The following is a 19,391-nucleotide window of genomic DNA, read 5'->3' as shown; positions in this document are numbered from 1 at the left end:
AATGGGTGCGGGAAATCAACATGGCACATGGATACATATGTAACAAACCTGCACATTGTGCACATGTACCCTAAAACCTAAAGTATAATAATTAAAAAAAAGACCAGAATATTTATTAAAGGGGGAAGATAAGAGATTACAGCACTGAATGACATCAACAATGTCATTGTCAACAAACTTTTATTGGAGGCATTGTCATTGTCAGTGTCAATGTCAACAAACTTTTACTGGAGACAAAAATTTAGAAGAAATAAATCGAAGTATGCTAACCCTGCTAATAGGTGTAAAATTGCATCATAAAGTAAACAGAAGCAATAAGATTTGCTCTTTTATAGAGGTCTATCTTTCAAAAACCTTTTTATTGAAAATTCATTTACTACATTAAATCAATTTTAGAAATACTTTCTCTGACTTTTGGAAAGAAGAAAATTGATATTTTGCTATTGTAAGGCTGTTGGTCCTCATCGGTTATTTGGTACCTGGTGGTTCAATAGAACCGCTTTAGGTTTTCCACTTTTAGTGACTTGATAGTTAAATACATACTTTGACATCTTTTGAGGAAATTGATTTAGCCCTTATTATCTTCAGAATGAAAACCAAATAAAGCATTTGCTGTTCTTGCCGGTTTTAAGTCTCTTTCTCTGGTCTGAAGTTCTTCTGCCTTAAATAATCTATTAGTTTTAAATCATTTCATCTGTAGGAATAGAATGAAAATTTAAAATGAATAGAGTGTTAGTTTTCTCATTCTTCTAGACTTAAAACTACTAAACAAATAAATAATGGGGGTGAGGTAGGAGATGAGCAGGACTTGTTTTCAAGACCCTCCTGATCTAAACAGGATGTAGCAAAGAAACTGCCTCAAACCAGCTATGACTGGGAGTTATCATGTATTTGCTTGAGACATGCCCGCCACTGCCACGACAGTTTATAAATGCCGTGCAATGACCTGGAAGTTACCTTATGTGGTTCTGGGAACTCCTTGCCCCATATCCCAGAAAGTTTGTGAATAATACACTTCTCACTTAGCATATAGTTAGGAGTGAGCATGAATATAGCTAGCCATCAATGCACAAGGGCTAATCTGTGCTACTTTGCCTAGGGGTAGCCCTGCTTTGTCTGTGGAGCACCGTTTTGCTGTACACTGTTGCTGTAATGAACTTGCTTTCTTTCACTGTCACCTCACACTTGCATTCTTTCCTGAGTGAAGCCAAGAACCCTCTGAGGCTGAGCCCCACCTTTGGGGTTCGCTTGCATCAGCTGGGTGTGGGGAAAAAAGAGAAGGAGAGCAGTATCTTCTGTAGGGAACTTTTTAGGTAAATACTGGTCTCTTTTTAAAACTCCTTGCGAGCCACTGTACCAGTTATCAACAAATACTAGTCATGTTTCCTCTGTCTATTAGATACAAAACACAATAATACCTTACCAGGATTTGGTATGTGAAAATATCAATTTCTTTTTCCTAGTTCCTTATAATTGAAACTATTTGTTACAGCATGATAACTATAAAGTAGAAATAAAAACTAGGCTGGAATTGAAAAGAAAACAAACCCCCAAACTGAGGAAGAGTAGTGGCTTTTTTGGAAACATACATGAAATCCTGGCAGGTGAAATAACTGTGTATTGTATATGTCAGCATGCTAGAATGAAATTTTAACACAACTCCTATGTCAAATGTTGACAAACTAAAGCTGGTCAACAACGAGGTTAAATAAATCATAACCAGGACATTAACACCCCATAGAAAAGGCATGAATGAAAGCAGCTGGTACTGTCCCTGATAGACAAAACAATGAACATTGACACCAGTTTCAACAAGTTATGTTATAAAAATGTAAACACTCCATAGAGAATTTCTATGTTAAGAAATTTATGTTATGCTATTAAGTTTATATTACAGAGGCTTCCATTCCTCTTAACAACATACATGGCTTTTTAAAAATGTCAGGATGACCAACCAGCCATGATGGCCTTCTCAGCTTCCACAATTCCCCCTGTCCTATCTATATTCCTGATCTTCCCCTAGACTATCTTAGGTCCCTGTGTGCTTTCACATTTCAGTGGCACGCTGCTTTTTTTTGTTTGTTTTTGGAACAATCAGGAATTACTGTCTGCTCTGTTGAACTGTAGGTTTCATGAGGGCAGGGGCTGCATCTGCATTTATTGCTATGTCTCTAGTGCTTAGCATAATGCTTGACATTGGTGAATTCTTATTTGTTCATTTCATAAGACTATCTTTTTCTGCTTGTCCTGGTTTATACAGTTTTGGTATTGCTCTGGGCACTCATTATGCAACATAAAATTGATTTTCAAAATGTTAACTATAATGTGATAGTTTAATGTGAGAAAACAGAAGGAAAAGATGAAATGGGTGACAAATGACTGCCCGTTTTTAATGATAGACTGCACAGTATTATTGACGGAGCTTGTGCTTTCTCGAGTGGCTTTCTTAGAATAGTTCCAAGAACTTCAAACATGCCTTTAATCCTTCAGTTATCTCTGTGATATGTAAAGCATTTTCAATATCACCATATAACAGCTTGGGAGGCAGACAGGTCTGAAAAGCAGAAGTCCAGAAATGTTTTCCGTTTGACTAAATGTTTGTTTCTAGCTTGAGCTTTCACTCATTTTCATTTGATCTCATCCAAATTCGCTTTACTGAAGGGCGGGCACCATTTAAATTTTTTATTTGTATCGCTTTGTATTTGCTATTGTATAGATTTTTAAATGGCTTCATTTTCTTTTGGAATCCTCACATTTCAAAAAGAGATGTTGAATGTAGTGGGAGTTTAAGACAGATATTAATGGACTGCTCTTCGTTTTAGTCTCACCCAAAGATAAAGTGAAAGACTTAATAAAAATTCTGCATGATAATATCAACATTAAATATACACAGATAAGGAATTTACAGGCACTGAGAAAACAGAATTTTCCTCAGACATTATTTTTGGCTGTATGTAGCTCAGGAAAGCAAAATGACTACACAGACGTCTACATATACCTGGGCCTGCTGTATAGAGGTGCATAGTTGTGCATTACACACCTCTGTGGGCACTGTTCTCACCTATAGTACACCTTATATCTTTGAAATATATAGAAATAACAACAAAAGCCTCTATATTTCTACATACAGATTAAAGAATAATGTCTTCCCTAGTTAATTAGGACTCATCAGATTTTCAGAGAACCCATAAATTACAGAATCTTGAAAAGATGTTAGAAAATGATTGGTTTTAAATCCAAAGATATAACATTTGAATATATATGCTATTTTAAAAAACACTAATGAGTTTTTTTTTTTTTGCATGAATTAAATATGAAACTTGAGAGGCTTTCTTTTCCAGTGAAAGAAACCACATAGCAGCTTCCTTTTCCCTGTTTGACGCCTCTTCAATAATGCAGTCTCATCTTTTATGTGTCTTAGCCATGTCTGCTGTATGGACCCAACTGTACAATAAAATTTCACCCCAATGCTTAATGAGAATGTGGTAACTTGATGCGTTTCATAAGTGCTTATGTTATGTTTGTTTCCTTTTTTCATAAGTGTTATGTTTATGTTATGCTTGTTTCCATTTTTTTTTTTTTTTTGGAGACAGGATCTCCCTCTGTTGCCCAGCCTGGAGTGCAATGGCATGATCTCAGTTCACTGCAACCTCTGCCTTCCGAGTTAAAGCGATTCTCATGCCTCAGCCTCCTGAATAGCTGGGATAACAGGCGCCCCCACCATGCCTGGCTAATTTTTGTATGTTTAGTAGAGATGGGGTTTCTCCATGTTGGCCAGGCCGCTCTCGAACTCCTGATCTCAAGTGTTCCGTCCACTTCAGCCTCCCAAAGTGTTGGGATTACAGCTGTGAGCCACTGGGCCTGGCTGTTGATTTGTTTTCTTTATGAGAAGATATATTTTGAGTACAATATCCCAGGGCTTCTCTTTCTCTTCTAAGTGAAGATTTCAAGTGTGGTACAGAACAAATTGCAAGTTGATGCAGAAAGTGAGCAGACATTATGGATGGCTGGGAAATCCTCAGAATGGTGAAAGAGAGTGGGAAGTATGCAAAGGAAGTTTCTTCTAACCAGGAAGGGCATCCTTAAATGACCAGTTTAGCATCCTTACATTGTTTCCCCAGTTTTTTAGGAAAGTTTCCCTTTTAGCTTTCGGGACCCTGTTGGCAGGCTTTGGAGCCCACTCTCCTATTTGCTTTGTCTGAAGGACCTTGCAGCTTTGCACTGTCAAACATGACCTGTGGCCTGTGCTGACTGTTGGTGTCTCAGGCTTCTCTTATCATTGGTGAAACTGGCATTTTGTCACATCTTACTGAAGAGCTGCCCCCCCGGCCCAACCCCACCTTTTTTTTTTTTTTTTTTTTTTTGTGGCTACCCGAGGAGATTGGAATGCAGTGTTCTGCCAGGCACACACCCGCCTAGGCGATGTTTTCTTCTCTAGCAACATGGAAAAGCCTCTTTTGGGGAAAGGTGTAAGGAGACAAACCAATTGCCACTTCCGAGTTGGAAAAATTGGATCCCTTTGTGCTCTTATCTGCATCCACTTCCAACTTTACTGATTTTACCGCTGCTGGGTTCCAGGGGAGGTAAAAAGGAGAGGAGAAAATGATTGATTTGAGTGCTGGTGGCAATGAATGAGTGGCAATAGATGGGTCTCATGACAGGGCTTTTGTAAGCGCCTTGGTCCATGACTGGGAATAAGATATTGTCAAACTCAGCACCACAAAATGCACACAGTGCCCATTTAACCACATAACCATCCAGGAGGAGTACACACACAATATGTGCCTCTTATTAATTCATTTGTTCATTTATTCATTCAGCAAATAATTATAGAGGCTACCATGTGCTGGGTAGTGTTCTAAGCTACATGCTTAAAGAGCCTGCTTTCTACATTCTCTACATCCTTAAGAAAGAGTAAAACGATTAGATCATTTCCCAAATGTCTTACAAAAAAATAATTTTAACTAAAAAAATTAATATAAGTAGTTATCTGCCTGGGTACCAGGCTGGAACACTCTGAATTTAAATATTAAATGTGAAGGCTGGGCACAGGGGCTCACGCCTGTAATCCCAACACTTTGGGAGGCCAAGGTGGGCAGATCCCTTGTGGTCAGGAGTTTGAGACCAGCCTGGCCAACATGGTGAAACCCCATCTCTACTAAAAATACAAAAATTAGCTAGCCGGGCATGGTAGTGCACATCTATAGTCACAGCTACTTGGGAGGCTCAGGCAGGAGGATCACTTAAGCCCAGAAGGCAGAGGTTTCAGTTAGCCAAGATGACGCCACTGCACTCCACCTTGGGTGACAGAGAAGACCCTATCTCAAAAAACAAAAAAAAAATTAAATGTGAAAAAAAAATTCAGAGCTACAAAGTACATCCTACTAGGGAAGCAAACTTTAAAACATACTACCATTGTAGGACTACTGAAGATGAGACATATTCAGGGAAACTTCCTAATCCATATTTTCTTAAGATTCTGTGTTGATTATTTATAAAATATTAAACACCCAGTCTTAGAAACCACATATATTTTTCACTCGTAATCTTTCACATCAGATAGGACTAGGGCGCAAGCCCGTGGAGTAATCTACTGATTTTTCTGTCTACCTCTACAAAAGGCTACAACTCATCTCCCCAGTGTGTGCCACTGGGAGTGGCTGTTCGAATCCATTTAGTGCCCACCAGGTCCCTCTCATCCACTCATGGTGTTTCCCCAGAAAAGTTTCCTAGGTGATTTTTCTAACTCCACCCTCTCCAAGTTCCCATCTTTCCTACACATTGCATCAAAGTAAACCTTCCAAAGAGTCACTGTCCTCTTACTGCTGTCCTGTTCCAGATGGTCTCGTCAGACCCAGCTTCCTCTCCTTGCCAGCCTTCCACACTCTGGCATCAACTCAATTTAGCAACAAACACAACAATAAAGTCAACAATAATGCTTTGTATTTTCAGTGATGAATTATTTCACACCAAAGGTCTCATTTGATACTCAAAACTTAGAAAGAGTCAAAGTTGTTACAATTATTTTCATTTGACAGAGGACTATATTGAAGTTGAGAAAACTCACGTGATTTGTTCAAAGCCACCGAGCTACCAAGCAGAAGAATCAGGTTTAGAGTCCAGTTCTGAGTTGCAGATCACCTCTCTAGTCACTGCTTCCTTTCATGACACACTCTACTCCAAGGGGCTCAAGTCCATTTCTAGTTCCACTCCTTGCCACACTCCTCCCCAACTGGCAGTGCTCTTATTGCCCATTTTACCCCATCCCTCTACCCAGCAGAACGTGCCAAGACTTCATGGTCTACCTAAAGGTCGTTTCCTTCGTGTCATTTCCCCTGAGAGCTCCAGCATGCAATCACCTGCTCTTTCTCTGAAATACTTCCCTTAGCAATGGTTTAGCCCAGGGTTTCTCAACCTCAGGACTATATACAGTTTGCGTCAACTGATTCTTTGTTGTGGGGGTCTGTCCTGTACATTATAGGACATTTAGTGGCATCCCTGGGCCTCTATCTAGTAGACGCTAGTAGTACCCCCAGCTGTGATAATCAAAAATATCTCTAGACATTGCCAAATGTTCCATGGGAAACCAAACCAAATTACTGCTGGTTTTGAACCACTGGCTTAACCTGTAATTGTTTTCTAATTGGGTGATGTGGGACAGGTGTGCCTTCCCTGAAACTTGATGCTGTAGGCAGCCTGTTTGTCTTTTGCTTGTGTCCTTGAAGGTGTTCTGTGCACAATATAGAACTGAATATAGGTTGTGAACCCAAGCCCCACTTCCTAGTTTCATATTGGAGCCACCAATCACATCTTAATACTCCTGGTTAATTTTGAGTTGTACAGTACAGTAAACAAAAACCTAAGTTCTAAAATTTGAAGAAATGGATATAAACATCATTTCTCTTACTATTTGTATAGCTGTGAGATGCTTGCTTTTCCGTTTGTCTATGCCAGTGTTATCCAGTAGAAATATAATGCAAGACACATTAAAAGAGTAAAAAGAACCAAATCAATTTTACGACTTTATTACTTAATCTCATATATAAAATATCATTTTACAACATTATTAATATCAACAATTCGTGAAGGATGTGTGTGGCGTTCTTCTCTTTGTACTAAGGTGTGCCTTTCCTCTTATAACACGTCTCACTAGAATGATACACATCTGAGCCACTCAATAGTCATGTTATGTCTAATGGTTACTAAATGCATTGGCTTCCGCCATTAGGCTGTGAACATTTTGAGGGAAGAGACTCCATCATATTCGTTTATAATTAAAAACAACTGGCTGGCACGGTGGCTCATGCCTGTAATCCCAGCACTTTGGGAGGCCAAGGAGGGCAGATTGCGAGGTCAGGAGATCGAGACCATCCTGGCTAACATTGTGAAACTCTGTCTCTACTAAAAATACAAAAAAAATTAGCCAGGCATGGTGGGGGGCACCTGTAGTCCCAGCAACTTGGGAGGCTGAGGCAGGAGAATTGCTTGAACCCAGGAGGCAGAGATTGCAGTGAGCCGAGATCATGGCACTGCACACCAGCCTGGGTGACAGAGTGAGACTCCGTCTTGAAAAAAAATAAAAAATAAAAAATAAAAAAAAATGACCAACTAAAAGTTGTTCTTTACATAAAATACTCCGATTTTCTTGGGTCAAGGGCTTGGGTCCTCTTTGATTTCTTTTTGCTCACTCTGGGAACCATTTTAGCCCTTACATAAAATACCAGAAACATGACAGAAGCCAGTCCTCTCCCTTGAATGGAGTCCTCTCTACTTGTAGAAATAAGACATACACGTATCAAATAACAACAAAAAGCAATATGTAATAATTAACTAAAATGCTATCCACTAGAAAGTTTCAAAATCAATGGGTGATGGAAAGAATAGTCTCTTCAACAAATGGTGCTGGGACAACTGACTAGCCACATGCAAATTAATGAACTAGGATCTTTACCTTACACCATATACAAAAATTAACTAAAAATGGATTGAAGGCCTACATTTAAGCGCTAAAACTATAAAACTCCTAGAAGAAAGCATAGATGAAAATCTCCATGATATTGAATTTGGCAATGCTGTCTTAGATATGACACCAAAAGCATGAGCAACAAAAGAAGGATAAGCTGGACTTCATCAAAATTAAAGGCTTTTGTGCATGAAAGGAAACTATTGATAAAGAGACAACCCAAATAATAAGAGAAAAAATTTGCAAATCAATAGACATTTTCCAAAGATGATAATGCCTAACATACATGAAAAGATGCTCAAGGTTACTAGCCATTAGGGAATTGCAAATCAAAACTACAGTGATGTACTGCTTCACACACACTAGGACAGCTGTGATAATTTGAGAAAAGGAAAATCACAAGTATTGGTGAGGAGGTAGAGAAACTGGTTCACACATTGCTAATGGGAATGTAAAAATGAGGAAGTCTTTTGAAATAGTTTGGCAGTTTCTTAATAAGTTAAATATATAGTTATCATATGACCCAGCAATTCAATTCCTGTTTCTATATTTTATATATTTATAATATAAATATATATCATAATTATATTCATAATTATATGACTATAACTATATAAGAATATAATTATATAATTATATATGAATATAACTATATAAGAATATAATTATATGAATATAACTATATAAGAATATAATTATATATGAATATAATCATATGAATATAACTATGAATATAATTATATAATTAGATATGAATATAATTATATAATTATATGAATATAACTATATAAGAATATAATTATATAATTATATGAATATAACTATATAAGAATATAATTATATAATTATATAATTGAACCCAGGAGGCAGAGATTGCAGTGAGCTGAGATCATGCCACTGCATGCCAGCATGGTGACAGAATATAATTATATAATTATATTCTTATATAGTTATATTCATATAATTATATAATTCATATAATTATACTTATATAACTCATATACTTATATAATTATAATATATGAAATATAAAATATATAAACAGGAATAGAATTGCTGGGTCATATGATAATTATATATTTAACTTATTAAGAAACTGCCAAATTATCTTAAATATATATACATTTATATTTACATATCTAAATTCTGGCTCAAATTCAAATTTCCTTTGTGCTCAGAAGCCCACCTTCTTCAAAAAAGCCTTCACTAATTCCTTGGAGATATTTTTGGAGATATCTATATAACTGTATCTGTATCTCCAAGAATTGTATTGAAAAAATAAAATGTGGGTCTTCAAACAAGAACTTGTATAGGAATGTTCGTTGCAGCACTATTTATAGCAACCAAAAGTGGAAGCATTCCAAATTGTTATTAATGGGTGGATAAATTAAATGCGGTATGTCCATCCAATGGATTATTATTCAGTTGTAAAAAGGAATGAAGTACTGATACATGCTACACACATGGATGAATTGAGACCATTACAGCAAGTAAAAACAATGAGACACAGAAGGCTACATATTGTCTGATTCCACTATATGAACTATCCAGAATAGATAAATCCGTAGACACAGAAAGCAGATTAGTGGTTTCTAGGGCGTGGGAAGAGGAGGGGTTGGCGGGGGTCACTGCTTAATGGGTACAGGGGTTTCCCTCTGGGGCGATTAAAATGTTCTGGAAGTAGATGATGGTGATGGTGCACAACATTGTATATATACAAAATGCCCTTGGATTGTACATTTTAAAGTGATTAAAATGGTGAATTTTATGCTATGTATATTTTACCACAATAAATAACATTGAGTCATTTTGGTCTCTGGGAAGGCAAGGGATATTGTGAAGGCTTTTTTGAAGAAGGTGGGCTTCTGAGAACAAAGGAAATTTGAATGTGAATCCAAATTTGAATTTTCAGCAAAGGATAAAGGTGCCCCACGTAAAGGTAGAAACCTGAGCAGCCTGGCTTGTGTAACAAGTGGGGATCAGGTGGAATTGTTCAGGAATGTCTCTTCAGAGTCCACAAATTTGATCAAAGTAAGAATTAATTTAAAGCACAAAATATATTTTCAGCAGAGACCAAATGTTCCCCAGCTATTAAATATAACTATCAATAAGTAAACACACCAAGTAGAACATTATATTCTTGATATTATTATTAAATACTATTTTCCTGTGCCTTTAAGAAAAGAAGCAGAAACTCCTTGGGATCACTCACACACAGCTCAGTTTTTATGGCATTTGTTTTACAAATACCGCGTTACTGTGGAGGAAAGAAGTGGGGACACGCACAGCATATTTATTTTTTCTATATCCAAAGTCAATACATACATCATTACTTTAGGAACTAAATATGTGTAATTTGCCTTGGATTTATTACAGCATCAAAGTGCAACTTGAAATATACAGAGTTTGAAATTAGAATTGTCAGCTGTTCACTTGGAGATCAATAGCCTTGGAAAGGGTGACTGTGGGCCCTGCCAGGCAAGCTCAGTGACAGCCTCACAGCCAGTCGAGAATGTCAGCAAGACAGGCTGCGGGCTGAGTGATGAAATGCAGCCCCACGTATGAGGGTGTTAGGTGATCACATTTTAAATTTAATGGTGTAGGCTTCTGCCAAGGGGGTACTAGAGGTTACTCCAGTGCACAATAAAATAAAGGGAATGTCTTCTGAGTCTTCAGTTTTTAGCCACTTTCAACTCATTGGGTATTCTCAGCCTTAAACTAAGGTCATTAGCTTTCACAAGTTCTCCCTACAAACTAAACAAATGCTGGGTGTCACCACGCATTCTCTCCATGGAGGATGTTAGACACCACTGACCCGGATGATTGCGCAGACAGCACACCCAAATAGAGACATCTAGATTGGGAAGAGTCCTCAAAAGCTGGCTGACAACCAGGATCCCTGCTCAGGGGCCTGTTTTACTCAACAGGAAAAATTGCTTCCAAAGGTTTTCTTTTTTTTTTTTTTTTTTTTTGTGATGGAGTCTTGCTCTGTCACCCAGGCTGGAGTGCAGTGGTGCAATCTCAGCTCATTGCACCTTCCAACTCCTGGGTTCAAGCTGTTCTCCTGTCTCAGCCTCCCGAGTAGCTGGGACTACAGGCATGCTCCACCACACCCAGCTTTTGTATTTTTACTAGAGACAAGGTTTCACCATGTTGACCAGGCTGATTTTGAACCCCTGACCTCAAGTGATCTGCCCTCCTCGGCCTCCCAAAGTGCTGGGATTATGGGTGTGAGCCACCATGCCTGGCCCCAAAGACTATATATATATATATATATGTATATATATATATATATATAAAATAAACCATTATATATATTAATATATACTAATATAAAATATATTAATATATTAATATATACTAATATAAAATATATTAATATATTAATATATACTAATATAAAATATATTAATATATTAATATATACTAATATAAAATATATTAATATATTAATATATACTAATATAAAATATATTAATATATTAATATATATTATATATTAAAATATATATCAATATATAATTATATATTAAAATATATAGATATATAATTTATATATATAATTTATTTATATATAATATATAAATATATAAAAGTTATATATAATTAATATATAATATATAAATGTATATTATATAATATAAATAGTTACACATATTATATAATATATAAATGGTATATAATATATATATAATATTATAAACCATTGCCAAGTGAGAAATTAAACTTAGCTGTTCTTCTAAGAACAAAGGTTGAAATTCTGACTTCTAGGAAGACCTCTGTATTATTTTCATCAATTTATGTGTATCTGGCAAACTTTGGTGTTCATGTTTCTGTGTAACAGAATGTATCACAGAGAGGTATTTTATATCAAGAAATTTAGGGTCACTCCCAAAGCATTATTTATATAAAATCATTTAATCACTCACTTTTTGCTATCATAAATGAGAAAAGGGATAGAGAAACCCACATTTTAAATTCCTTCAGATTATGGTAGAAAAATTAAGCCTGTAACAGTGGTGTGAATAGATTATTCTGTATTGGATTTTGCGCTATTCTGCTAAAAGTGTTTGAGACATTACGTTCCATGTCAGTATTTCACTGATTATACTGATGTTTTGTTTTATGTAGGTTAGACACATACTTTAAAAGCTAAGTAACATATTATGTTTTTTTCTTTTGATTTTCCCCTTGGAAACCTTTCTGTCTGATTGCTCCTCTGTCAGAAGTTCTCACATTCTATTTGCTAAAATTTCAAAACTGTCTCCCAAATCTAAGCATGACCTGGTGATTCCAGCACTCTTGCCTCTCACCATAGTTTTGCTAAAGCTTCTGTTGCTTATTTTCATGTGATACTCCATCCTGTTGTCTAGGTACTGAGTCTTTCTTGGTTGTAACAAGAGGAGCTCAGGATTTGGACTCAAATAGACCTAATTTTTTGAGGGGTGTGTGTGTGTGTGTGGTGGGGGGACAGGGTCTTGCCCTGTCACCCAGGCTGGACTGCAGCAGTACAATCATAGCTCACTGTAGCCACAACTTCCTAGCCTCAAGCAAACCTCCCACCTCAGCCTCCCCAATCGCTGGGACTACAGGCACACACCACCATACCCAGCTAGTAGTTTTTTTCTTTTTACTTTTTGTAGAGATGGGGTCTTGGTATATTTCCCAGTCTAGCCTTGAACTGCTGGGCTCAGGGGATCCTCCCACCTCGGCCTCCCAAAGTGTTGGGATTATAGGTGTGAACCACCATGCTTGGCCAGACTTTTTTTTTGAAATTACAGTTCTATCAGTTAGTAGTTGTGTGACTTCCTGCAATCTTAAATATTTGTGCCTCAATTTTTTCTTTGCCAAACGGACAGAGTAACACTGTAGGTTTGTTAAATGATAATGTGAAATGCTACATATAAAAATCCTGTCATAGAGAGCAGCACACATAGTTGGAACTCAATAAAAATTTTTCCTGTGGCCCATCAGAGTAGAACCACCTCTCCCCCAGCAACATTTTTCAGTTGGTGGCTAATATCTTGTGCAGCCTCTCTGCACATAATCTAGCTGTACTTTTCTTTAAAGAATAGTAAATGCTCACTTTAAATAATACAATAATCTGTTTGCCTCTGTGAAGCCTTTCTTTTTGTTTATTTTTTATCTTCCCCTTGCTGTTATTCTGAAATGGAACAAAGATTGACAACCCTAGAAGAAAAATTGACCACCAATGATATTCATTAAATATGGTAAAAAGAGAACACATAAAACTCACCTTAGTTTAACTTAATGTTCCAAAACAAACTATAAACATTAATTGTTATAAAAACATTCCTTTGTATACATTTTTTTTGCAGGAAACTTTAAAAAAGAATTACTTGGTTGGCTAACACCACTGGAATGTCAATTTCCAATAAACAACAAGCACTCCATTTTATTGGTCTGTTAGGAATACATATATATGAAAGTAAAGCATTATAATTTGAAAAATTTATTTTAGCTTTAAAGTCTTTAAAACTGGCTTCAACTATTCCTACCTTGATACTGTTTTTAATTTTTCAGTGGTTAATACATTTCAGGAAAAGGTGGAGAGTTTTACGTTACACACTTAAAACAGAAACAAATCAAAAGATTTCCTAAAAATGTGAAGAATGTCTGAAACCAACTCTAATAAAAAGGCAAATAGAGTATGTGTAAGAAGCTATTTCTTTTTGCAACTATTTTACCTTAAGTTGTCAAGATCAGATTATGTAATTTTTGGAATGATTACAGATTCTGAGGGAGTATGATATCTACACACAAAAACAACTCTTTTTTTTTTGACGAAAACATCTGGGATCGTTCTTTGTTAAGCAATTAACTGAGATCAGGTAAACGGAAGAATAACTATTCATTTACCCACATGAGGCTACTGAAATTCTATTGGGAAATAAAAATTAAAATTGTTTGCTCTATAAAGCAACCACAAAGCTTTTATAAAAATAGCAATGATATTGGTTGTTTGAGATATGTAAGCTAAAGGGAGTCATTTTCTAGAAGATCCTGTTGCTGAGGAGCAGATTTCAGTCCTGTTGGTCAGAAGAACTTGTCCGTGAAGAACTTGTCCATGATCATCATGAGAACACACAGCACAGTCTCAACTGTTTATTAAGGGCTTGAGAATCCAAGCAGTATCTGAGGGCTACAAATGCCAGTGACATTAATTTTGGAAAAATATACATGATTCAACAATGGACAAAGGCAGGCTTAGACGAAGGCACAGGACTTAACGTGCGTATCACTGTCTGACAGGACTTGGATGTGGGGTAGGGAGCCCTAAGGGGTGGTCAAAGGTTAAAGGTGAAAGGTGAATTCTATTCTGGGAAGGTTCTGCTTTGTTTTTCCTGTACTGGCCACTTCCTTCCTTGAGGAGCTACTTCCTTCTAAACAATACTTCCTGTCTCCTCAATATTAGCACAGGACAGTGTGTACAGGAAGGGCTAGATATGGACACTGTCTACAAGAGTGAGTGCCTACAGATTTTTTCTCTTCCTACTTCACTGTAGTTACTCCTCCCACAAAGGCCAAGTCACTTACCCTATGCTAGTCTTATGCACCACATTAGTTAACCACCAAGGGCAGAACTAAAAAACTGTAGAAAGTAGGAAGCTTCCGTAGGAATTTTCTAGGTAATTATGGAAGATGGGCTCTTCACTTAGAGGCTCAGTCATTTTTTTCTTTGCTAGGTTTTCAGTGAGTTTTCCTATCTCTACCAGGAAATGAAAGGCCAGCCTGAAGAATTCTTGGAGATCCCAGCCGCTTAATCTCAACTCATTAGAGGCTGCTGCATAGGGCAGAAATGTCTGTTCCCTCCTTGCCTCAGTGCCATTTTAAATAGAAAGCTGATAGGCTTGTGTAAAGGCGGGTGTGCTGCCTTTTAAAAAAAATTGTACTTCTTTGAAAAGTGTTTCTTGACAGAGAACAAGTTTCAGTGGGATTGGTGAAGTAGCCCCAAAACACTTTCAAAAGGCTTCATTCTTTAGGCACTCATAATTGTGTAATCAACACATTTACATTTGAAGATTTCCTGGTTAAGTCAAGAGATTTGTCAGAGTTCAGGAGTGGATGTGAAGAACTGGTTGGCACCTACAACCAGGGAGGGCAAATATCTCATTCACTCCCTTCCCTCTGCAAGGGTCTTTCTGACCTCACAGCTGGTTAGAAGGGCATTAAGAACTTTAAGTTAAATATGTAGCACATGGGAAAAGTGTCCATGTCCAAGAGTCCATTTTGGCAAAACAGCAGAGATAAGCTTTTCTTACCCCAAGGCTGAAGGATTTTCTTTTACGAAAATTGATCAATCGATTTCTTTTTATTTATTTCATTTTTTTTTTTTTTGAGACCGAGTCTCACTCTGTTGCCCAGGCTGGAGTGCAGTGACATGATCTTGGCTCACTGCAAGCTCCGCCTCCAGAGTTCACGCCATTCTCCTGACTCAGCCTCCCGAGTAGCTGGGACTACAGGCACCTGCCACCACGCCCGGCTAATTTTTTGTATTTTTAGTAGAGACGAGGTTTCACCGTGTTAGCCAGGATGGTCTTGATATCCTGACCTTGCGATCCATCTGCCTCGGCCTCCCAAAGTGCTGAGATTACAGGCATGAGCCTGTAATTTTTTTATTTTTTGAGAAGGGGTCTCGCTGTGTTGCCCAAGCTGGACTGCTGTGGTGCAGTCATGGTTCATTGCAGCCTGAACTCCAGGGCTCAAATGATCCTCCCACATCAGTCTCCTGAGTAGCTGGGAAAACAGGCACATGTCGCCACACTTGGCTACTTTTTTTGATTTTTAGTGGAAACGAGATTTTGCTATGTTGCCCAGGCTGGTCTTGAACTTCTGAGCTCAAACAATCCTCCCATCTTGGCCTTCCAAAGTGCTGGCATTACAGGCATGAGCCACCATGCCCGGCCTGATTAATAAATTTGAATGTAACACTCTTTGGTTAATATAATTTTGGATTTATATTTGGAAATTTCTCTAGAAAATTAGAAATGCTTTCAGATATACTTTTATATTCACCTGTGTAATATTCAGGTAGAGACACAGATAAAGTAGTGCTGCATACATGATGAATGACACAAACAACCACATAACATTTTACAGAGATCTATCCTATTGCTTCATTTAACATTAATAAGTACTGATAGATGGACTAAAATTGACTTAGAAAGCAGTGATGCTTTCCCACAGTTGGTCCCATGGCCAGTTTACATGGACAGGCTCAAAATTTAAATTCTGGAAATGTGATCTTCTCTTAGCAGGTCACTAGTCTGTCCTTAAGGGGTGCTAATAGCATCGCCTGGCAGTTACAAAGATACGGCAATTGTAGGTCCTGGATTTTCCAGGGTGATCTATGTATGTATACAATATTCTCTATTGTCAGAAAATGTGACCTGAATTTTGTTTCAGAAAACATCTTTCTCTGTATAGGAATTAGAGGCTACTCTGACTTGCTGCCACACATCACTGTAAGTTCCATCGACTCAGAGTAGCTTTGGGAGCCTGGAAAATGCTTAGCCTTTGACCTGAGGGAAGAGTCTGGTTTAGTAGATTGCCCTGAGTATAGCCTTTGGTTGTTTTTGAGTTTCCCTCCAGTGGTTCTAATCATGGTTTTGGGTACAGACTATGCTGGAACCCCCATGGACTGATACTGTGAGGAGGTTAATCCCCATTAAAAAATCTTCTGCAAAAAACTGGGCACAAATAAGAAATAGTTCATTATTACTCTGTGTATGGTAAAGGGGGCGGGAGCAGGGACTGACCAGTGAGCTTATTCTGAATTCTGTGATTGCCCAGGCTGGTCTTGAGCATCTGAGTTCAAGCAATCCTCCCACCACTATTAATATTATTGCTAATAATATTAGTGATTATTAGTGATAATTGTTATTAGTGATAATCTTAATAAAAACAAATTGCCTTCTTCCAAGTGTAGTCTCACCTAGTGACCACAAGAACTGTATTGCCATCTCATTATTGTACTTGCCTCTTATTTAGGTGCCAGGTGGTCGTATCTTTTATGTCTCATACTTTATTTCAGCCCACATCCAGATCATTTAATGCAGCAGAATCCTATAAACTGGAGAGACTTGGACTGGGAATCTTAGTAGATTTCCTAGATGGTGAAGTATGGGCTGAAAGAGGTTTATGATTTGCCTAATACCACATAGTACATTAGTGGTAGGGCCGAGGGTACCTATGCTTCACTGGTAGCTGAAAATTCAAGATATAGGCTATCTCCATGCATTGATGTAGGGTCTATGGTCACACAGTAAATTAGTGGTAGCCTCTGCCAGTGAAACATGTATACACTCGACCCCTCCACTAATTTACTGTGTGACCATAGACCCTATATTAATGCATCTTTTCAGGGGGTTAGACATACGTGTTGCAAAACATGACGAAAGATAAATTAAATTTCTGGATTCCTGATATCATGTAATTATAACTATGGCCAGTCAATTGTGACATATACACTTGTTTTACTTTTCATCTCACATTTAGGCGTCACATACGAATGAATAAAATGTTAAAAAATCAATTCCCGTAACTGGCTTGGTGGCTTTTATATTTCATTGAATGAATCTTGGTCTGAATATTTTGACATTTATATAGATGGTATTTAGGCTGAACTTAAGTGTGACAAGATAGTCTACTGAACGTCTTTATCACCCGTCCCACTCTGCCTCCATTTTTTTATTGGTAAATGGGATAAGGGTAATATTTCATAGAAATATTAGGAAGCTTACAGGAGACTATGTTTATCAGGGTATCCTGTAAACTGTAAATCTGTATATAAATGGAAATAATTATTGTTGCAACAAAACTCAAGTGGCCATGATGGCTTTACTAACTAAGCTCTTGTTCTAATATTCTTATTAGGGGATTTTTGGGGGGGATTTTGTATATTTAGCAAAGAGATGCTTCTGAAATATGCTTTATCTCCTCTATTGTGACTCATTACTTTTTAAGGAGTTTCCCATTCATTAAAAAAAAAACAGGAAATACACACTTAGCAGGGAACATCTAAATAAAAGTAAAAGGAGAGAGAGATTTCACAAACTATATATTTGATAAAGATATTGTATCTGGAATACATAATAAACTCTCATAATTATAAAAAGACAAACCAGTTGAAAAATGGACAAAGGGTCAGGTGTGATGGCTCACATTTGTAACCCCAACACTTTGGGAGGCTGAGGTGGGAGGATTGGGAGGAGTTTGAGACCAGCTTAAGCAACAAAGCAAGACTCTGTCTCTACAAAAATAAAAAATAAAAAAATTAGCCCAGCATGGTGGCATGTGGCTGTAGTCTCAGCTACTAGGGAGGCTGAGGCAGGAAGATTGCTTCAGCCTAGGAAGCTGCAGTGAACTGTGGTCGTGCCACTGCACTGCAGCCTGTACAACAGAGCAAGGGCGAGAGTCTGTCTCTTTAAAAACAATGCACAAAGGCTCCAGATAGACATTTCTTCAGAGAAAACATACAGATGGTCGGTAAGCATGAAAAGATGCTCAACATCATCAGCCATGCATACAGAATGGGGAATGCAAATCAAAGCCGCAAATAGACACCACTTGATACCCACCAGGATGGCTCTAATAAAAATGACAGACTATAACAAGTGTTGGTAAGGATGTGGAGGGATTGGAACCCTCATGCGTTGCTGCTGAGAATATAAAATGGTGCAGCTGCCTTGGCACATTGGCAGCTCTTCAAAAGTTAGTAGCGTTGCCATGTGACCCAACAATCCACTTCTAGGTATATACCCAAGAGTAATGAAAATATATGCTTACACAACAGTCCATACCCAAATGTTCATAGCAGCTTTCTTCATAATAACCAAAAAGAGGCAACAATCCAAATGTCCACCAACTGATAAATGGATAAACTGTGGTATATACACACAACAGAATATCATTTGGCGATACAAAGAAATACAATATTGACCCATGCTACAACATTACAAACCTTGTAAACATTATACTAAGTGAAAGAAGCCAGTCACAGTGGACCACATAGCCTATGATTCCATGTATATAAAATATCTAGAATAGGCTAATCCATAGAGGCAGAAAGAAGATTAGTGGGTGCTTAGGACTCGGTTAGTGGGTAGTTCTGGAGAAAATGGAAAATGATTGCTAATGGGTATATGGTTTCTTTTTAAGAGTGATTAAAATGTTCTAAAATTATGCAACTCCATAAATACATTAAAAACTATCAAATTGTGTACTTGAAATAGGTGAACTTTTTAGTATATAAATTATAATTCAGTAAAGCTGGAGGGATGGAGGGAAGGAGAGAAGAAGGAAGAGAGAGAGAAAGAGAGAGAAGAGAGAGAGAGAGACTTCTTTTTCTCGGATTGTAAATTTTATGTGACATTTCCGCCATGAAAGTGGGTGACTTTACAAAGAG

At 37.5% G+C, this 19,391-nt stretch overlaps 1 protein-coding gene across 7 annotated transcripts in view; it reads right to left on the bottom strand.

Annotated features, from left to right (window-relative positions):
* Positions 1–19,391, bottom strand: part of DLC1 (DLC1 Rho GTPase activating protein) — a 530,175-nt gene that overhangs the window by 129,483 nt on the left and 381,301 nt on the right. Inside the window, exon 2 of one of the 7 annotated variants that reach the window (XM_063637795.1) lies at positions 1,643–4,564. The exons of the other annotated variants lie outside the window; for them this stretch is intronic. Within the exon in view, the coding sequence (XP_063493865.1) occupies positions 4,416–4,564 (149 nt within the window). The 3' untranslated portion in view covers positions 1,643–4,415. Of the gene's footprint in view, positions 1–1,642; positions 4,565–19,391 lie in introns of those variants that run through there. 7 annotated transcript variants of the gene reach the window in all.

This window comes from Symphalangus syndactylus, chromosome 1 (assembly GCF_028878055.3).
Source record: "Symphalangus syndactylus isolate Jambi chromosome 1, NHGRI_mSymSyn1-v2.1_pri, whole genome shotgun sequence".
NCBI lineage: Eukaryota > Metazoa > Chordata > Mammalia > Primates > Hylobatidae > Symphalangus > Symphalangus syndactylus.
Note: the sequence above shows the minus strand (reverse complement) of the source record. Positions and strands in the feature narration are given on the sequence as shown.